This window comes from Cheilinus undulatus, linkage group 16, assembly GCF_018320785.1.
Source record: "Cheilinus undulatus linkage group 16, ASM1832078v1, whole genome shotgun sequence".
Taxonomy (NCBI): Eukaryota; Metazoa; Chordata; class Actinopteri; order Labriformes; family Labridae; genus Cheilinus; species Cheilinus undulatus.
Window position 1 is genome coordinate 45,227,460 of NC_054880.1, and position 22,695 is coordinate 45,250,154.

Here is a 22,695-nt window from a genome sequence, read left to right on the forward strand (position 1 = left end):
AATCGCAAATTAGATGAAATCGCAATATGGGATGCTGCAATTTTCAAATCGCAAACGGTGCAATATTTCTTTAACCTGAAACTTGTGCCAGAATACCATTCTAGTGTCATATTTTTAGAATAGTGCACAACGAATCCTATTTTCTACACTTTTATGTTTTTCTTAAACATGAGAATTAAAAAATTAAAAATTATCCTTCCTTTGAACACAACTGTTCATACCCATTATGCAAAATGAATTAAAAAATCATCACAATTAGATACAGTACTGTGCAGAAGTTAGAGACATGTAACGGTTCTTCACAGGTCCTGATGTTCCACTACCACGGGCTGAAGAGAGGAGGGAGGGCGGCCAGAGTCAGTGTCGACACGTTTGACATGTACATGTGTCACTCAGCAGCCAAGGGCGAGCTTAACAGCGTTTCTTTGCACCCTGGTAATACGCCCAGCAACCGCCAACAGTTTTCAGGTGCTTAGAACATACGACAACACGACAACCAGGGGGGTGTGGCAACCCTCCTCCCTGCCCTAACAATACCCTAGGCTATGTTTAAGCGCCACATCAACCCATTACTCCACCCTAAGGCTGTGGTTTTTGTTTGTTTTCATCAGATTATTTTCCCATGCCCTTGGTAAGGAACAAAGACATCCAGAGCATGACCTAGGGTGTGTCAATCCTCCTTCCCACCCCGATGGGGCCCTCAGGTGGGCGTACTCACCGTTACACGCCTTACTTCAGCCTCAAATTTTGGCCAAAACATGCCTAAAACCTTTGCACAGTACTGTATTTTTTATAAATGTTCTGCCTTAGTTTAATCTAATATTGTGCTGGTCTTAGTATGAAATAAATCATTGCTTGTTTTTGTTGGAAAATGCGTGAGAAACTTAAGAATTAATTGCATATTAAATCACAATTTTGGGTAAAATATATCGCGATTAGATTAATTCCTAAATTGTTCAGACCTAGTTTGAATACTTTCTGAAATACAGCCAGTTATATCTCTTATTCTTACAATGAGTCAAAAATACACCAGTAATCAAAGATTATGATGGCTTTAGTTGTGTTTTCATGGCAGATTTTGTCCTTTTTTTCCTTCATATTTACAAACTGCTGACATTTGCTGCCAGGATTATATCCAACAAGTACTGTAACTATCATCATTTGTTAATAGCTTCTTTATTTCTCACTTAATTCTCTCAAACACATCAAAAAATAGTAAATTTAGCAACCATAAACACCTAATTCCCATTGTGAAATCTTAAATGGTGTGTTTTCTCTGACATGGTGCTCTAGTGGAAGGAAACAGAGTGAATTAAAGGACAGAATAAACACCAAAATACGTGAAATTTTGACATCGCCCAGGCAGTTAGAAGGAAATGACGTGGTGCATCATGTTTGTGCTCTGGGAGAAGATGATTGCCTAATAAGCGCTATGAAAAGATGCCAGCCTCTTTCTGCTGTCTGATGTTATGCAGCGTGTGGGCTCTCTCCTTTTTTGTCTCCAGTAAATGGAAAGTTAAATATAGAATTCTGCCTCCTCTTCAAGAAGCACAAGCTGCACTTAAAAAAACGACTTACTTAATAGCAATTACAAAGAACACGTCCTGGACACATGCATAATTCAGAGCATATCTGTGCATAATGAACCTGCACAAGTGGAGGATCTTTCTTTAAAAACACGTTACATAAGGATCAGCAGGACAGGATGCCGAACTTGGCGGATCAGCCTGGGGTTAACAGACATAAGGGAGTGGTTGTTAGTTGTCTCAGGGAAACAATGGCTGTTAAAAAGCTGTTCAGAACAGAGGAAAGGGATGTTTACATTCCCGGCTGTCACCGATAAGTAGCCATCGTTGTTAGCTCAGGGGATGCTTATGTTCACTGACGTGGACCCTGTAATCCAGAGATGTGTCAACCATCTGGTTTATAAATAAAGTTATTGAGGAAGGAAGTTTGGTGGACGACTGACGCAAGTAATGAGGGAGCAGGGTCATGGTTGCTAGGATACGTTGGCTAGGGGGTAAGATGGTGGTGGGGACTGCAGCAGAGTTTGCTCCCTCCATCAGCAGCATGAGACGCTCGTTCACAGCCTCAGAGCAATAAATACTCGCCACCCACGGTAAACTGGCACATTTACTTTACCAGATTGAAATCTGCAGCAGATCCAGGCAATCACATGAAGAAATGTGAAGACATATCATGTGGGTTAGAGGAGGATTAACACACTTAGGCTCAGCGTGTCTTTATAGAAGCAATCTTTAAAACAACTGCATGCATCTGCACTCCGCGCTGCTTGGAGATGAGTCATTTGCATGTATGGTTGGTTTTCTATTTTAAAGTGAGAACTGTTTCTGGCCTCTGCAGCCTGAGCCGACATGACAGAGAGGCTTCATCAGCACAAAATCCTTAAAGGAGACAGTCACACAGTTATTTCGTTCTATAGAGCCTGAAAGCTGCAGCAGCCGGCGCATCATACAGAGACTCTTCCATTAAAGAGTTTTTACACAGCCATGTATCAGACTGAAATAAATAGTGAACCTCATATGTGACCTACAAAAATAAAAGTGACCATCAGGGGCGTGAGTTAACATTTCTCCAGGCTATAGTTGCATTGATTGTTTGTGACTACTGTCAGTGGGTCAGATGAAGAGACACTCTGCTGAAAGATGGGTCAGTTTTTTGTCAGATATCACTCCTCATCTTCCTCCTTAAGCCTGATTTCTACTTTTGTATTTGATCTGTGGTAAGATGGGTTCATGCAGGCCTGTTTCTACACTAAAGCAAACATTGCAGCATGATGCAGGCCTCCTCTAACCCTGCAAAACAGATGAATACGCCTGTTTCCTTGTTTTCACTGGTGAATCCATCTTGCAAAGCTCCCGTCTGAACCATTTGGGCCCGGTTAGAAAGTGACAGGACCAATCAGCGGAATATGGTGGAAGACATTAGCGTGGATGCTGCTAAAGCGCCAGTTTTATCAGAACTTGACGACATTTCTTCGTTAAAAGAAGAACAAAGAACAGCAGTGAGTTGTTTTCTTTCCAAAAATGACAAAAGTCGTGTACTGACGTGTCTACAGTTGCCATGGTTCGCATTATTCCTTGGTAGCTGCGCGCATGCACCTTGGTCGCAGTTACGTCACGTGTTTTGTTGCTCTGATTGGCCCGTAAAGATGTGACAGACAGAATGTTCATTTAATCACCTTCCGAGTTTTTTTCAAATCCTCTGCCCTTTCCCAAACACTATGTATCGAAGGTTTTTCAGATGGATGTGCGAAACAAATCCAACCGGCATGTCAGGTTACACCTCCTCGAAATTCTAACTACAAGGTGGAACAACGTAGACCACAAGCCCGGTGATTAGTATGCTGGGTAGCATTGCATTCCCTTCACTATTAACATTTTCAGTATCGCAGATTCTCCTCTCTCTGCCTCAACCTAACATCGCCTCTCCTCTCTTTAATGCTCTTAGACTGCAGAATACTCAACTGCTGCTCTGTATGAACAGCTTCACCTCCAGCATAGCCATAATTAAGTTTTAGAAAAGTACACCCTTTCCCAGATGAATATGAATATTTATCCATGCATGAACATATGAAACAGTCGAGATCAGCAAGGAGATAAAAATGTACCAATTTGTCCACAGGGGGCACCAAAATCTACAGAAAATGAAAGTTCAACACAGGACCTTTAATAGTCAATTATACTAATCTGCTTTATCTGTTTATTCATATGAATATTCAGCCACGGGACCATTTTTTATGTTTAAACAATTACTCATGGTGACAGACTGATGGAGAAATAGGCTTTTACCAGGACTGGCCATTTTAAAGGAGCTCTTATTCCTGTCATTGCACTCATTGTTTTAGATCAGCAACCAGTAAACTGGTTCCCTCTGAGTGTTCTCACTAACCTGGGCGAGCAGCTGCAGGCTGTTAGTTTAAGGCTGTGATAACTTTGGGATATCCGTTACCAAGCAATAAACAGCATCAGAGAGAGCAAACAACTGACTTGCTAGGTCACGTCATGTGAGCATGGGCGTAGCACAGGAGGGGGAACTGATTACCTGGGCCCACAGTAGGGAAGGGCCCTTGAGAAACCTGTAATGAAAGGTGTGTTTTTATTTATTTTTTTCTTAGTAATTACTGTCATTTTTTAATCAAAAGCGACTAAATGAATCAGTCAACAGACTACAATTAGTATCAAAGAGAGTAAAATGCAATAGTGATGGACACCTGCTCCTCCCTTAACGATGTCTGAATGGTGTAGTCCAGCACTGAGAAATAATGAAAGTAATTTTTGTTTTTTAAGATTTATTTTGGGCCTTTTGAGGCCTTTATTAGGTAAAGGTGGATAGACTCGGAAACAGAGATGAGAGTGGGCAGAGGCATGCAACGAAGGGATTTGAACCTGGGCCGCCAGCGTACACGGGGCACACCCTAAACCACCAGACCAGAGGTGTCCAAAATGTGGCCCGCGGTCCATTTTTGACTGGCCCGCAGCAAATTCTACGCATTAATTGAAATATGGCCCACATCTGAACTTGAAGCTTGTGCCTGACTGACTTGTACTTCTTGGTTTCAGCACAAGGTGGTGCTACCATGCTAATTCTGTAAACAAACATTTTGACAAGAAGAATTTATAGAGTTTTTTGTGATTAAATGAAGACAGTGCTTTATTTGGAAAACAAACCAGCAACCAAAATAATAACAATGATTTGAATTACAGCGCCATGATGGATTACAATGGCTAATAGCAGTACCGATTGGGTTTTAGGGGCAGAACCAGTAGTAGCCAGGGCAGACCAGGGCCCCCTGAAATCTGATTGGCCTCCTTGAAATCATTTAAATGTTTGGCCCAATCATATGCCTGATGCTGAGGCATATGAAAGTGGCCCCACCATCCTTGTATATTTTTTCGTATGCAGCCCTGAGTGGAAAAAGTTTGGACACCCCTGCACTAGACCATCTGTGCGCCCCAATGCAAGTACATTTAATCTAACCATAGCAAAAACATTGCTCATAAATTATGGTGTGAAATACATGAAAATGCAGATATTTGTAAAAATTAAGCAACATTTGTTGCTTGGCTAGTCAGTTAAGGAGGGCCCTGCGTAATATTCTTTCTGGGGCCCCTAAATCCCCAGCTACGCCCGTGCATATGAGACCTGCTCAGCTAAATGTTTGCTCATGAGAGGGAAATACATAAACATTTGTCTGGTATTTCTTTAAATCACTGCTTTGCTTTGATTTTTCTTTACATGCAATGCCCACAATTGTGCAGTTACTCTCTGTGATAGTGTGGAAAGGGGGTCAGCGCAGCGACTGAGACACCGTAAGCTGTAATGTCACTTTCTCTCTGCTCACAGCCAGACAGCCGAATGTGTGTCAGTGGACCATCGTGCTGACCAGAGCGCCACCGAATGCCAGGAGCAAAAAGTTGGTCTTTTAAAAGTGGCTAATCGAAGCAAGAGAACTGTTCCATGAAATTAGCATTAGTATGAAGCTTTGAGGGACGAACACGTTAACCCACTTTCCCCCCACCGAGTGTTTATGTGAGTGCATGCATGCGTGTGCGGGCATGACGCTGGCGGCGGGCTGCAGTGCAGAGCCTCATCTTTGGTTTGACAGATGTGTCCTACGCTTGTACATATTTACAGAAATGGCTCTGATCGAGTGTTATTCATGCTTCATTTAAACTTGGGGGGGAGACGGCACTTTTTTTTATATATCTAGGTCACTAAGCAGAAACAACATATGCATTACCCTCTGTTAGTCTGTCTTGCTTATTTTTATTTCTCAGGCCTCTTATTTAAACATGCTTTTTCTGTGCCAACAAGGAGTTTTTAGTAAAGACAGAATGCATTTTGTCTCTGCAGATATCTGGAGTCTGGGGGTGATCCTCTACATGCTGGTGTGCGGTCAGCCCCCCTTCCAGGAGGCTAACGACAGCGAAACGCTAACTATGATCATGGACTGCAAATACACAGTGCCTCCACACATCTCCCATGCATGCCGAGAGTAAGTAACATGCACGCACGCATCTCCACACAGATGGACGGAGTACTCTGCAGATACTGCATATTTCATGTTTATAGATGTGTGAAGACAAGAGAGAGAGAGAGAGAGGAGCGGCCTCTCCTCTGCTCCTCCTCGTTGTCCTGCTTTCACTCTGTGCTGCAGTCAGCTGCTTCACTAGAGATGCAGTGCAGCGTTAAGTGTATCTAATGCACCCTTTAAAATCAGCCCTCTATTTTTAACATTGTGAGGGTTTAACGATGCGTCAAAGCCAGGCAGGGCAAAATAGGTGCTGGGAACATTTTGAATTCTGGCTTTGAAGACACATTGTTTCTTGACTTGTCTTCATCATTTTATGCAGACTTGTGCACTTGTCCTAGTTGGCAGAACCCTGCAGCCTTGAGGAAACAGCCCCACTTCATATGCTTATAAAACTGTAGGAAACTTGGTCATGCTAAAACTTTATTAGCTGGACTGAAACTTCAAATGACCGAGATTGCTTGCAGGATTAGAGTTGGGCATAGATGCAAAAAGTTTAAGGAAAAAACAGTCAGTAGCCTACACTCACATGTTTAGCTGGACTGTGGTCTTGTCCCAGTAAACCTGCACCATGGGGAGTTGATGGGAGCATGTCTTGGGGCTTTTCCACTATGACAGATTTACATCACCATCACCAGTTTGGTTGCACCAGGTTACACCAAGCCACTTCCAGAATGGTCCTGCTTTTGGAGCAGGGCCCAAGTGTGCCCGCCCCACTGCTCCAAACTTTGAAATACCTGCAGGATTACCATCAGGAGAAGAACAGGAAACTTTGATGTAGAAACAATGGGGACTTCTTCTTCCTCTGGCAAGACAAAACAATGCTTATTAAGCACAGCTATATCACGTCATTGAATCAAAACGCCACGCCATCAGCTCTAGATATGTGCACTGGTGCACAGTCATGTTGGAACAGGAAGGGGCCATCCCAAAACTGTTCCCACAAAGTTGGGAGCATGGAATTGTCCAAAATCTCTTGGTATGCTGAAGCATTCAGAGTTCCTTTCACTGGAACTAAGGGGCCAACCCCAGCTCCTGAAAAACAAGCCCACACCATAATCCCCCTCCACCAAACTTTACACTTGGCACAATGCAGTCAGACAAGTACAGTTCTCCTGGCAACTGCCAAACCCAGACTGGTCCATCAGATTGCCAGATGGAGAAGCGACATTCGTCAATCCAGAGAAGGCGTCTCCACTACTCTAGAGTCCAGTGGCAGCGTGCTTTACACCACTGCATCCGACGCTTTGTATTGCACTTGGTGATGTATGGCTTGGATGCAGCTGTTACCATGGAAACCCATTCCATGAGGCTCTCTACCACTGTTCTTGAGCTAATCTGAAGGCCACATGAAGTTTGGAGGTCTGTAGCCACTGACTCTGCAGAAAGTTGGCCCCGCTCCGTCATTTTACGTGGCTGAGTTGCTGTGGTTCCCAATGGCTTCCACTTTGTTATAATACCACTGACAGTTGACTGTGGAATATTTAGGAGCCAGGAAATTTCACCACTGGACTTGTTGCACAGGTGGCATCCTATCACAGTACCACACTGGAATTCACTGAGCTCCTGAGAGCGAGCCATTCTTTCACAAGTGTTTGTAGAAACAGTCTGCATGCCTAGGTGATGATTTTATACACCTGTGGCCATGCAAGTTATTGGAACACCTGATTTCAATTATTTGGATGGGTGAGTGAATACTTTTGGCAATATAGTGTATGTCCAAATGTGTGGCTTGGTTGTGGTGGAAAAGCAAATCCCTCCATGCGCCCTTTTCCAGCTAGTTACTGTGGGACCACTTCCTGTTGACCCTGCTAACACGCTAGCAAGCAGCTGACAGGTTCTAGTCAAACAGTAAAACCCTGAACAAACTTAACAGCTTCATACATTTCATATACACTCGGGGCTTGCTCATTGGTTCCCTACATGGGGTCCAGGCCCCCCTAGGGGGGTGCTCCCAAGAGTTAAGGCGAGGTTGCCCGCTCTGAGGAGACTGAAATCAAGTCTTGTAGTGACGAGTGTGCGTGGGCCTGTTTAACTGGAATCCTTTCACTGAAAACAATCAAAGTTGACACTTATTTTTGACATCAGTGCGTCATTTTTTTCTGTGTTTTTTCCTTGGGAGTGCACCATTTTTTCACGATACAAGTAGGAGGTGCTCCAAGGAAACAGGTTTGGAACCTCTGCACCAGCTTAAGGAGATAACAGAGTGCCTGCTACATTTAGCATTTATGCTGTTTAACCTCCGGGTCAAATTCTAGTGCAGAGACTGTGGAGCATGTGCAGAAATCCTCGTCCACTCCGGCTCGGTGGAGGTGCATACATGCATGAGTAAATCAGTTTCCAACTGCATTATCTTGGTGAGCTCTTAGATGTCTAATTTTAGCTGGACTAGCAATGATTCTACTTAATCTTACTGCATGTAACACACTGCATGCTGCTGACTGGCGATATTTTATGCTGATGTGTGCCATCTTTCTGCATGACAATTTATCACAGAGTTGTTGGTGAATTACACAGAAATATAAATAAATATGTTTTTTTTCCCAATTTTGGAGTAAGAGGCTATGAAAAGCTACTGTAGGATTTAAAAGAATGCATCTGATCACTTAATAAGATGCTAGTTTTTCCATACACACCTGTGCCAAGATTCTGATTCAAGTTCTTTATTGTCCTGTGGGAAAAAATAGTATTTTAGCAGCAGGAGACAACAGAAGACAAAGACAACAACAGTTAAAGATGATTCGGTTTGAAAAAATGTTTTAAAGTCAGATTAATCTAACAAAACACACAAATCAGCTGTAAAATAATTCAAGATTTCATACCAAAATGGGAACTAATACAAAGTAGCACAAAGTGCAGTGTTAAGATGTGCAATGATAAAGAAAGAGCCGTCAGTAGATGGATTGCAGAGGGGATAAATGAGATCTGGAGTCTTCAGTCTTTGTCACAGGAGCCTTTAAATGACGACCTTTAGGCAGTGGGTCAGACTCACTCTGTAGTGGAGGATTTGTGCTGTATAGTAGAGCATTATCTCTCCTTAGGACTTAAGTGGCCATCAACTTCCTGCCAACTCCCTGAGATTTTGGCGACAGTTTGTACAGTACTCCCTTGTTGATTCTGATTGGCTAAGTTTAGGTTTCCAAACCAGGCAAGGATACAGAAGCTTAAGACAGATTCAGTAAAAGTTCTATAAGAAAGGGTCCTCATTTCAGGAGAAACATGGGAAGTTTTTTGTTAAGAACAGCCTTTGCTGTGCCTTTAGAAACAATGTAATAAAATAAAAATAAATACAGTTTATTATCAAGAATACCCAGATATTTGTAGCTCTCCACAAAACGTCAGCTGCTCTAAAAGTAGCTGGTGGCGGGCTAGAAAGAGAACCATTAGTCATCTTCGACTGAAAATGACTCACCACAGCTGACCTGCCGCCTTGTTCTTCCCTAAAGGCGGCTAACAATGACTGTATCATCAGCAAATTTTAGGATGTTTGTTACTGAAGTTGCCATGACATTCATGAGTGTACAAAATGTACAGTTGAGGATGGGAGCTGGTGGAGGAGTAGAGGAAAACTAACCATTCACTCACGTGCACCGAGGCCTGTTGGTTAAAGAGTTCCTGCAATCAGATTGGGATCAAGTTTGAAATTCTCAAAGCTTTCCCCAAGCAGCTGAGGTTGAACGGTGTTGACTGATGGTGAAAAGTCAACATGTGTTTGAAGGGCAAAATGTTTGTTCAAAAAGTGGGGCAGTGTGATGACAGCACGCTCCACGCCTCTGCCAGCTCTTTATGTAAATGTTGATGAGTCAAGGTGCTGCTCAACCGGCCTTAGAACCTCATTCTTTACAGTCTTCTCAAATTATTTCATCATGCAGGGAGTCAGAGCTGCAGTGCTGAAATGATTTAGTGGAGCTATTTGAAGCAACAATGACAGAGTGTTTCCAAAGCTTAGGCGCTGTCTGCAGCTGAGAGCAGTGCTCAGGTGGGGGTCACAGGGCCCTGTCTTCTCTGATGTCGAATTTAGATTAGCCTATCTTCTGTTTGGATAAGAATGATAAGAAATAGAATGTATGGCAGTGTAGAAGGGCCAATTGTGTGTTTTTTGTTTGTTTAAAAGAAATTAAGTTTTCAAATGATAATTTTTAAACAATTTAAAGTCAAAAATTAAAAACTCAAAACAGTTGAATTAAATTTTTTTAATTTATTTTTTAAAATCATAAGACACATAATGTATGGGAGCAGATAAGTGCCGCTTAAAATGTTTTTTGGAATAAAGAGGATCTGTTAATTTTTGAGAAAAGTCAACTTTTTTATAAAAATTGTAAATTTAAAAAGGCTTAAATTTTACCTTTCAAACCTCAATTTTTAAACAGTGTAAAGTAAAAAAAACTTATAAAAATACTGAAGCAGTTCATCTTTTCCTCCTATTTTTTTTAAATACGTGATAAGAAACATGATGTATGGTGGCATAAAAGTGCCACTAAAAATATTTCTTGAAATACAGAGGGTTTCTTAGTTTTTGAGAAAAGTCATCATTTTTTTAAAAAAATGCAAATTTAAAACTCAAAAAAGTTTAGACAGTGTAAAGTCAAAAATTTACAAAAAAATCAAAACAGTTGAACTTTTTCCCCCTTCTTTTTAAAATCATAAGAAACATAATGTATGGTGGCATATAAGTGCCTCTAAAAATATTTTTTGAAATAAAGAGGATCTGTTAATTTTTGAGAAGTCTACTTTTTTTAAATTGCAAATTTAAAGTCTTAAATTTAAACATCTAAAAACTCACTAAATTTTAAACAGTGTAAAGTAAAAAAAAAAAAAAAAATGAAAACAGTTGAACTTTTTTCCTCTATTTTTTAAAATCATGTTAATCAGAAACTGATTGTACAACGGAGGAGAAAATGATGAAGATCCATACATTTTTTTAGCAAAAAAGTCAACTTTGTGGGGGGAAATAAAACAACATTTGTGAGGTTATAAAGTTGTTTATTTACAAGAAAACAAACTCAGAACTTTGGAGATATGAAGTTATTAATTTATATGGAATAACCTTAAATGTTTGAGTCGAAAAAAAAATCTTACATTTTGACATTAAAACACAAAAATTTGAAGTTTTAAAAACCATAAATCTACACCAATGTTCAAACATTTACAAGAAACCAAACTGAAAACAGTGGTTGAATTTTTTACTTTTGGACTTTATAATAATAATTTTTAAAAAATCAAAGTATTGCTTCTCATACATTTATGACTTTTAAAGTATTTTTTCTTGTGAATAAAAATGTTCTTAAACTTGCAAATTTCGAGTTATTTGTTCAAAATGAACAGATCCTCTTCAATATTTTTCCTATAGTGGCTCTAACACACTGCCATAATAATGGATAGTTTATGTATAGAATTTCTGCCAACAGCAAGTGTATGGAGGCCATTTATGTTTGGATTTTGTCAGTGAAAACAGTTAAAATTGATGTGCAATTTCTCCAAAGGGGTCTTGGTAGGGTTAGATTTCCTTAGGTATGGGTATGGGGGCCCTAAAGAGAACAGGTTGGGAACTCCTGGTTCAGAGGATAGCAAGAAGAAAGGATGGAAGACGCTGCACGCCTGATCTTTACAAGATTTTTGGAGCTCTCACAGATACTGTTAGGTCCAGGACTCTTCCTTTGCCATTCTTTTTTTAATTTGCCACTTTGTACATGCTTCACAGTCACTCATAGCAGGCACCCTGGGTTCTAGTCCTACCCATACCCCCGTCCTCGCATGTCATTCCCCATGACGTGGGGAAGGACATGTCTCTGTCTAATTTTTTACTCCGTCCTGTCTCTAAAATAAAGACATAAAAAGCCCAAAAATAAAAGTAAAACTTGAGTCATTATTTCAGTTAGAACAGGTCAGTTTATCTGACCCTCTTTGTTAGAAGTAAAACTGAAAGTGAGTAAACTGGACTTTGGTAATAGCCTCTCATTTCAGCAGATAGCCTCACATCTTCAACATTTACAGTGGGCTAAAGTTGAAGTACATGTCAGTGTGTAAACTGATAAAGCTCTACAGCAGACAGTTTGGCTAATCATTACCATTTGGCTTCATTTTCCCTTTCCCAGACTAGTTTCCCTCAGTGAGCAAAGCCTTACAAGTCAGTCTGCTCATGTTTCTGCTGAGTTTGCATAACAGTAGTGATGCTGGTTTCTAAGGTTTCAGGAGTAAACTTTGTGTTATTGTATAATCCCCTTTGTCTAATCTTGTTATGCTTGCTGATACCACGGACAGCCAAAACAGAAAGGCCATGTGATGCGTCGAAATGCCAGCCACTGAAAATGATATAATTCTCCAAAGCCTTCAGGAGTATTACTGCCTATAAATAAAACCAGATTATTCTCCTGATGTTTTTGTTATTTTCTCCCTTCAGCCTTATAGCTCACATGCTGCAGAGGGACCCAAAGAAACGAGCAACCCTGGAAGAGATCGGGGGCCACGACTGGCTTCAAGGTGTCGACCCCTCCCCGGCCACCAAGCTGTCCACCCCTCTGGTGTCCCATCGCAGCCTGTCAGAGGAGGAGCACGGCTCCATCATCCAGCGCATGGTGCTAGGGGGCATCTCAGATCGAGACACCATAACCGAGTATGTTCTTCTATCTTACACCCAGGCGTATTTTGACATGCAGCTATTCTGTCCTGTGTAATCTCAGGAAATTTGCCACGCTCCACCAGCCTAACTTCAGAGTAATTGAGTGTCCTCAGCAGTTTAATTGCCATTAACAGCCAGCTGGCAGTCAGTCCTGAGCTGATGCCATGTCAAATTAAATCTCCTCCCCCGTCACTTCCTTTTGACGCGCGGTCAGGCTTTGTCCTGATCCGTTTGTTAATGTGTGCATGTCTGTGAGTGTGTGAGTCCGTGTGTACCTGTCTGTTTTGGAATTTAAACGGATCCGCCCTCTGTCCTCGCAGGGCTCTCGAGTCAAATCAGTACAACCACATCACGGCTACATACTTCCTGCTGGCTGAGAGGATGCTGAGGGAGAGACAAGAGAAGGAGCAGCACAGCCAGACACGATCACCCAGTCCCAGCAAGGCCCAGTTCAGGTACACACAAACCCTGACGTTCCTCCAGACAGGCAAAGTGCTGCATCTGCAGAGCGGAGTGCTGTCAGTTTAAGGAAGACAAGTTTGACAGCAAGTGGACAGTCAGAGCAAAGACTGGAGCACAGACTGAGAATAGATAAAAGGCTGCAGGCCAGCAACACTGTTATAGATATGCCACCACTAGCATCTTTAATTCAAGCACACGACACTTTCTATTTTTCTCACTGACATTTAGAGTCTCAGTTACAAAACAAGTGGCATTGTCCAAATGCACATCTGAAAACAAAGAGAGCACAGCTGCCTGCTGCCATGTAGCGCTAGAGGCAATGCACATGAAGTATTTTCTTGTTTTTTGATATCATCATAATCAATGACGTCTTCATCGACATTTAGCAACACATAACAAAGTGATGGGTTGTTCGCTAAGAGCTGAGTCAAAATCTTCTACATAAGACAGTTACTTCACAAAGTAATGGCGTTCAGTCCCAGACTGTGAAGATATGGCATTGCCACTGCTTGCAGAATGTCATCTTGATATCTCTCTGCATTGAGACTGACAATCAGGCACCTGATGGTTAACACCTGGGGGCACCAGAAGCTCAAAACAGGAGTTGATAGCAACATCAGAATAAGCTGTTTGCTTTTAGCAGAGAAGATTTTCCCCCAATTTCCAGATACAGCGTGCACGCCACAGAACGCTGGGCGAATCGGACTGCAGAGCTCTTTGCTCCCTCTCTAGTCTATCAGAGCATTTCCATAGCCGGCACTCCAGACCGGCAACGGCGTACGCCTGGACCGACACTTAGCTCTGCTTCGTTTCAGATACGCTGCAGGTCTATTTTCAGCACTGACTGCTGCCAAACCTCATAAATTCACTGTCGTTCAGAAAGCACCAACCATGGAAGTCACAGGCATAGAATATCATCACTATATCAACATTACGTCTCGTCCTGCAGCGAGAGCAAAGGTTCGCCGAGAGGTCAGTGGGTCACAGAGCTACAACGGTGCCATTGATGAGGAAAAGTAAACTTTTAGGGATATTTAGCCAAAGAATTTTACATGAAACCACAGATCCATTAAGCAAACATTAACCTTTTAACTTCCTGATGTACTCACTCAATGGTGGAAGCAATAATATCATGGACTTATACTGGAAGGGATGATAAATTAACCCAAAAAGGTGAAATAGTCTGCTGCTGACATGCTATTCCTGCGTGAACTTGCAGTTCTTCCGTGATCTCTTCCTGCTGATCAGGACTTTGCGCCGTGGCACTGCACTCTAGACTCGCCAATTTTACATGGGTGCACCCCACATACTCAGCTCTGCTGCTCATCCTACAAATGCATGTTCCTTACATATGTGGCTTAATTTAAAAGAGACATAAACAGACTTTCCAGCTTTATAAGATTTATTGCAAAGAATCATAATTAAAACAACAGAATAATCTACCAAACACACATTTCCTTACTTTTTGTGCTAAGTTTATATAATTTTTAGGAGATTTAAAAACTACAAGAACACTTCACTTTTTAGAGAAATGAATGACTATTTAAATTTTTAAAAATTGTGTATATTCATTTGTCAAGTTTGCTGACCAGTGTTAATTTTGTAGACTAAAGCTATGACTAAAATGTTAGCTGACTATTGTTTTTCCATGTTGCAGACTAAACTAAGATGAGGTAAAATTGAACTGATGAAAATTAGGTGTAGTTTTTGTCACAGAGACTAACATTTTAGTGCTTGACTGTGAGACATTAAAAATTTAGGGTATTTCTCCACTCTGTCTATGATACATGTTGGTAGTCTTTATAATATCGAATTGATGGTTCAGTAATATGTGTGTTTTTATATAAACTTGACTAAAACTGTAAAGCAGGGCTCATCAACTGCATTTGACACTGTGGGAACCAGACATTCAAATAAACTAAATTAAATTAATATTTTGATGTAATTGACCCTTTAACACCTGGGCAAGCACACTTTGTATTGCTGTAATTATGCAACTGTTTGTGTTATCGGTTTCTGAAAGCTGAGGAGTCGTGTTTCACAGCCAGCGTGGTTATTATGGGGATTTCAGCTTTTCTGGCTGAAAATCTAACATAAAATTCTCCTTTTATTTTTTTATTCTTATTGTAAACTGTTAAAACACTCTTTAGCATGCAGTAAGATGTAAATAACTGCCAGATATTACAAGTTCTTAGTATTCTGTAAAAATGGGCAAAAGCACTTACTCACAGGACATTTTCTGGGCCTTTTATGGTTAAAATAAGCAAAAGAGTCCAGAGGCTCAGGAGTTAAAGGGTTTTAATGGGGGCACATTATGCAAAATGCACTTTTTCAGGCCTTTCTAACAAAATATGTGCCCCTGTCCTGCCCACAATCTCCTCAATTACTAGAAAAATCACTTCCCTCCCCCCTCTCTTCCTCCACCTTTCAGAAAATTTGTGCAGAAACAAGCCGTTCTCAGATTTTCCCCTCATGATGTCACGTGGGGAGTTAGCCCCACCCCCAGGTTCAGTTGGCCCTCTCCGCTTGGAAGAAAGTTCCGCCCTCCTCTCCTGATTGTCCTCCTGAGAGGACAATCGGGAGAGCCACATCCATTAAGCCACATCCTGAGAGGGGCGGAGTCAGACAGCTCATTAACATTTAAAGCCACAGACACAGAAACAGCTCGTTCTGAGCAGGGCTGAAACAGAGTTGTTGTTTTTTTTTTTAATAAACTCATCTTGAAGGGGTAAAGTATGTGATTTTTAACAGATCAGCCCACACTGCCTTGACTGCAGCAGGCTGGAAAAAATCTTATCTTTATATTCTTAGGGTTGCCATGTTGTCCATCTCTGGGTTTGACTCTGCTGTGCTGTGACAGCAACACGTGCAGGAAGCAGATCTTTTCTTTTAAATCTCAGGCAGATGTGGAAAATTGAAACAAAAAGTTTGAGATTAAATCAGGACTGATGAGTGTGTGTTTATCATGCATCGATATTGCCACTGATGGCTGACAGGGGCATATCTGTAAAAATGGGTCAAACATAAGTCAGTCCTGATCAAAACTGTTCAATATTGATCATTCCTGGGGTCGATTTAACACCTATAGGGATATAAATTCAAAGGATACCCTAAAAAACACGTGTTCTGAATTTAATAGTCATTTATGGGCCAGATTGGAAGTTTTAGGGGCCTGGTGATCACTGGTATATAGGTTAAAAATGAATGAATTCTAACTAGAATTAAATCTTAATCTAAATTTAAATCTAAATAAGATAAGTTTTAAAAAGCAGCCAAAATTAACACTCTTACTTACATTAAAAAAAAAAAACATTTCAACAGAATATACTATAATAAAAAGCAGATGGAATACAAAACTGGACCCTGGCTATTCCATCCACAGAGTCTGCATGTGATGAAATTCAGCACTGTTCTAAAAACCTGAGAACTAAAACTCAACTGTGGCCTCATTGCACATCCTTGAATTTTTTAACGCACTCTTAGATTTTAATGACAGTAAAGTTTTGGTCCAATGCTTTAGGGAAGAGTCTCTTTCAGAGCGTTGGATTAAAAGTCTGATTCTTCCTGTTTGTGTTCAGTGAATATGAAGCTAAAGCTAGCAGTAGTTTGAAGGCCTGGCCTAGAATAAAGGCCTGGAACACAGTGAAATAGCTAGCTGGCTTAGGACCACATTAATAATAATAATATCTCCCATTAACATTTTTAAATCTTCTGAGTCTTCGGTGTAGATTCAGCCAAGGCAAGAACATTCTAGACTACATCTTGTGTCCAAAGGCAAATTAGCTTAGCTCACATAAAAATGCTATATCCAAAAACTGTTTGAGGCGTTGAAATGCAGTAAAAATGTGCTTTTACATTTCTCTATAAAACATGCCTGCATGTACACAAACATACTTTATATTTTTAACCTTAGTGGTGCAGTAAGGCAAGCTAACAGGTTCATGTCTGTATGCTAAGCTAAGTTAAGCTAAGCTTGTCTCTCTGTGTCAAACATTCCACTCAAAGGAATCCCAGGTGATTAGTAACCTATGATTGCGTTTCCACATTGCAAAGATACCTTTCTCTGTTCTGAGTCCACACTTAAACTGAATGGCATCAAAAGCATGCTAGCAGTGGAAGCCTCCTCCCTCATTAATGCTAACTTACCCACGAGCAGGAGATGCTTCAGATTCCACCACATTGTTTGATATAAGGCAGTTTAAGAATCAGTGCTCATGCATGCATCTACAGGGCAGGGCTGTAGTTATGGCTCAGCTGTTGGAAAATTAGCAAATATATATTTTTTGATGGCTTATATTTGAATAATCTTTGTGAATCAGAGCTACACTCTTTTTCTGCTAAGCCTGCTACAGCTCATGTTGTTATGTTTGACCCTTTACAGACAATCCTGGCCCACCAGAGTGGACGTTCACCAAGATGTCAGCGATGGCTTAGGAGGTCCGGCTATCTCCCACCCTGGGGGGCCACAGTCTCCAGCACGCAGTGCTGAGAGCCTCCACAAAGGCCCCAGGCCCAAGACGGCTCTGCTGGATGTGAGCCAGCGGCAGGAGAACAACACCCCGGCACCCAGCCAGCAGCAGCAGCAGCCGGCTCGGCAGAACCAGGAGAGGGGGCTCAGGCCTATGGCAAAGCCCCACTCCAACCCCCTCAGACTGGGTTCTCTGACCGCAGTGGGCCCCTGCAAACCTCGTAGTCCCAGCCTTTTCAGCGTGGAGGAAGATGAGGAGGAAGAAGGGGGTGAAGACAGATTATCCCCCTCTACACTACCAGCTAAGGTGGTGCTTCGTTGCAAAGCCTCCTCTTCATCCTCACAGTCATCAGCTTCACCTGCGTCTGGTAACCGGCTGACGTCCCGTATGAGTGCTCCAGTTCTTAACCAGATCCATGAGGAGGATAAAGAGGAAGAGGATGAGGATGAGGAGGAGCAGAGGGAGCTGCATGGACTCGGCCCACCCAAACCTAGCCTCAGTCTTAATCTGAACTCTAGGATACCATCCCCATTAACACTTATGTCATCCCCTAAAACTATGGGTATTAAAGCACCGGTCGCTGCTTTCACTCCCAGTCCAGAGACTAGTGACGATGACACTGAAAGCCATAAACCAGAAACTCTAACTGTAAATGGAAAAGACAAGGTGAGGGAAGAGGTGAGGGTGGATGGAGGGAAAAGGGGGTCAGGGCAGGGCAGCCCCTCCAACTGTGCTAGTCCTGGTTCAGGTTCAGGCCAAGCCAAAGGCACAGCTAAGACTTCCAGCGGCCTAGTGGAGAGTCTAAAGCTGATGAGCCTGTGCCTGAGCTCCCAGTTTCACAACCTGACGGGGGGAGGTGGGGGAGGCAGTGGGGGCAGTGCGAATGTAGTCGGAGGCGACACCCAAGACCGCCCTGTGTGGAGGATGTGCATGGGCGGCTCCACCGGCAGCCTGGATAAGGTCTCGCTTCTGGGTGGCCCCTCGCCCAGGGGGAACCCGTACCACCCTCAGCCCCCGCTGGGAGACGCACTGGCAGACCCCCTGCTGGAGGGCCCCTGCACAGGCACCCTGAGGCTTGGAGAGCTGGACCTGGCCAGGGAGAACCACAGGAACATGAAGAATCGGGTTCTCCAGATGCCTCTGAGCGACAAGACTCTGTCCGTGAACATCCACCGAAGCCCCAAGGAGGGTCTCCTCTGTACCCCCACCCCACACAGCTGCTGCCAGGTTATCTAGAGGGCAGGCATCCCCACACTCCTCCATCCTTATCATCTTGCTTCTGCCTTTGACTCATGAGTTCACATTATTTTTTGCATTTTTTTTAACACTTACAGTGGATAACTTGGAGAAAGTCCAAATGCCACACTTGCACATTTAGGGATGCAACAAGTCTCCGTGGAGGAGACTGGGTGCCATGCCAAGTATGTGAAGCACTTTCAGTAGATAAAACGGGACACTACAGGGACATTTTAGCCTTTCGGTGTGTTTTAGATAGAAGACAGTAAGTATGGAAAAAGAGGTGCTCACATCCCTGCTCTTAAACACTATATTTACTGTACAGACTCTGCACATTCAAACACACACCTTTATCACTTCTTGATAAGCTGACTAAAGGGAAAGGTGATGAGCGGGTAAGCTAAAGTATCATGTTACATGTGGTCTTTTGTTGTACTTCATGCTCTTTTTTAATATCATTATTTTTTAAATTATTTTTGAGACAATCCTTTTATCCGTTTTTTTATACTGACTGAAAGAGAGAAGTTCTGACTGTTTTCATTCAAACGAGGACTGACGACAGGGTGAACAGCAGCACTTAAACTCCATGTGTGGTGTTGGCACACAGTATATTGTAGTCTATCACTGTTTTATTTTTCTATCTCCAACATGCTCTGCAGACTCAAAGAAAATGCACACTCACTTGTCAACTCTCTGCGCCGTTACACAGCAGAGTTTGTACATATGTGAATAAGCTCTTAGCAGTACTCTGTACCTGTAGTATTGACGGTAAAGTTGTATTGCAGTAGAAACCTGAATACTAGATCTTTATTCACCATTATCCTTCACTCCTACTGGATGTCCAAGGTTTTGGTTGAACCCAGAGACTGACGTGCCTAAAAGGGTTTCAATCCTGATAGTTAAGACTAGAATAAATATTCACAGAGGATTCCTGGGTGGAGCCGAAACCATGTAGATCCAGTAGACTCCAGGATTCACGGTAGCCACTGTTGTAGCGTATTCCAAAACAAAAACAGCAACAGAGGGGTTTCAGTAGAACATAATAACATCGCCCCTGCAAGTATCGCTCTGTGTAACTGGATGTGTGACCCACCCTTAGTGGAATATATAACCTGACAGTGCATGTGTTTTGCTGTAGCAACCTTATTCTTACCCACTGAGGTCAATACACCTGCTGTATCTACCTAAGGAACAGATTCTATCGGTCACTTTACTGTAGCCTCACAGCAATACCAGCGACTGCAAAATGTACAACAAAAATGGATGTGCCATAAAATCTGTCTTGAGCATATTGTACTGTATGTATATGATAGAGATCTATTAAAAGGAAATGATGTGAACGACGTCGGGAGTCTGTTTCTTGTCTGATCCTTTTACCTTTAAGTCTCTTGATTGCATGACCAGTGGTGCCAGTATGAATGTGACTGATTAGCAGGGGTCATGAGGGGAGAAATAAATGGGGTTTGGAATCACACATCAGTTTTCTGAAATCCTGACTATCGAATTTTAACCAAGCATGTTAGCCACAGTCTGTGTGGAAGTCAGCCAGTGGTTCACAAACTTCTTCTGCTAGGCATCCCTTTGGCAGATGCATCATCTTTGTTTTAGTCGTTATGATGCCTTTTGTTGGTTCAGTGCTAGCTCGACATTTATCAGAGGGTCGTCTCAAAGTTTCCCAGCTGTGAAAAACAGTGGTTGTCTTTATTTAGGCCCCTTGTCATCACTCCCACACCCTCCACCCCCCCCTCCTGTTAGCCACACGCCCCACTTTTGGAATCGCTGCTGAGCAAAGATAAGCAACAACCTTTGGCCTTGTACACTAAGAGGCCTTAAAGCATGGAAAGGTAACCCTAAAAAGCAGATGGATTCACCCATTTCCGTGTTTCTCACTGGGGAATCCAACTTGCAAAGCTCCCGCCTGAACTGTTTGGGCCCTGTTAGAAAGTGACAGAACCAACCAGCAACGAGGGCCAGTACTATCGGGCAGGCGGAGTCGCGACGTAAGCAAGCAGCGACAAGAGGCCGGTGCAATTATGGCAGAAGAGATTAGTGTGGATGCTACGAAAGCACCAGTTTTATCAGAACTTGACGATATTTCTTTGTTAAAAGAAAAACAAAGAACAGCAGAGAGTTGTTTTCTTATCAAAGACGACAAAAGTCAAGCACTGACATGTCCACAGTCGCCATGGTTCATGTTATTCCTTGGCAGCAGCAACGACATCACCTGTTTTGTTTCTCTGATTGGCCTGTAAAGATGTGACAGAACATTCATCCAATCATCCTCCGAGTTTTTTTAAAGGCTCTGCACTTTCCCAAACGCTGTTTATCGAAGGTTTGGGGCGTGCCAGGTTAATGGAAAGGTGCATCTTCTACTTTCAGTGGTTAAGATGTGCATTTTGGTTGTAAATAAGGGGTCACGTGAACAAATAAGCATCAAAATGGATTTTGATTAACCAAAAAAGTAAAGGGAAAGGACCTCTGACCCCGACAGCAAGGACCAAGTCCATTAAAAAGCCCCAACATATTTTCATACTAAAGAAATTATTTTAACCTTTCCCAGATGTTTTCAACCTTTTTTGCCCAAGGCACACCTAAGATCAAGCCAAAATTTCAAGGCACACCAAATCCATTCATTTTCTATACTGCTTATCCCGTTGGGGGTCGCAGGGTGCTGGAGCCTATCCCCCCTTTTAATGGTCAAGAGGTGGGGTACACCCCGGACTGGTCGCCAGTCAATCACAGGGCTGACATATAGACAGACATCCAGGCACACTCACACTCACACCTATGGCCAACTTCGAGTCAACAATTAACCTAAAGAGCATGTTTTTGGTGGTGGGAGGAAGCCAGAGTACCCAGCATGCATGGGGAGAACATGCAAACTCACCACTGAGAGGCCCTGACTGGGAGCGAACCAGGAACCTTCTTGGTGTGAGGCAACAGCGCTTACCGCTTCACCACCATGCTGCCCCACAGAACATCCATATCTATACAAAACTGCTTATTTTGAACAGCCTATATAGAACAGCCATATATGAATAACATCAACAAGAGCAAATTTACAGCTCCTAATGAAATGAAATGAAAGAAAAGCAATTTATGACTGCTAATCATGTGTGTTTCTTGACAAAGTGGTCCTGACTGAGCTTAAGTTGCTGAGTAGTTGCAGTGATTATGTATGCTTGCACAAATTGTTACCACACAGAACCACCGACCTATCACTATAGATTTACTGCTGGATTACTATGTGGTAAAATTGTGTGCAGTACATCTCAGGCTTCTTCAAGTTCGAGTCTTCTGCCAGAGGCCTGAGAGCCTGAGGGTTCAGTGCAGTATCTTAGCTTCTGGACAGAGATCTCAGATGTTCCTGGAATGTGCTTGAGCCGCCGTCCCTGTCTGGGGGTCATAGCCTTGCTCTTTCACTGGGGTCTCTTGCGTAATAGCATTCCAACAGTTTCACACTCTGCCCTAGTCCATGGATGTCTTGTTCCAGTAGTCCATTTGTCATGCAAGATGACCTGGTTCCCCAACACCCGAAGGAGACCCGGGCGACATATAAGCCGGCATTGCTCTCGTGCTGTTTGCACCCATATCTTAGGAATTGGCAGGTACACTGTAAAAAAAAAAACCTAGCAATTATTAGCAGAAATGGAAAGCAACTAATTACATTTACTCACATTAACTTATGTAGTGTTTCTGGGTACTTGTACTTATTTTGAGTACATTATGAAATCAGTACTTTCACTTCTATTTGAGTCCGTTTTAACCAGAGTGACTGAACTTTTACTTGAGTATATTACTCTTGCTCTTTTCCATCTCTGTTGACTACACAGTAGAACATAGGGAGAGAATAA

At 42.4% G+C, this 22,695-nt stretch overlaps 1 protein-coding gene across 1 annotated transcript in view; it reads left to right on the top strand.

The window, feature by feature from the left end:
- Nucleotides 1-20,185, top strand: part of LOC121524294 (SNF-related serine/threonine-protein kinase-like) — a 36,800-nt gene extending 16,615 nt beyond the window's left edge. The window contains exons 5-8 of the mRNA XM_041809617.1: nt 5,878-6,019; nt 12,456-12,668; nt 12,995-13,129; nt 17,518-20,185. Coding sequence (XP_041665551.1) covers nt 5,878-6,019; nt 12,456-12,668; nt 12,995-13,129; nt 17,518-18,841 — 1,814 coding nt within the window. The 3' untranslated portion in view covers nt 18,842-20,185. The remainder of the gene's footprint in view (nt 1-5,877; nt 6,020-12,455; nt 12,669-12,994; nt 13,130-17,517) is intronic.
- Nucleotides 20,186-22,695: the final 2,510 nt, after the last annotated feature.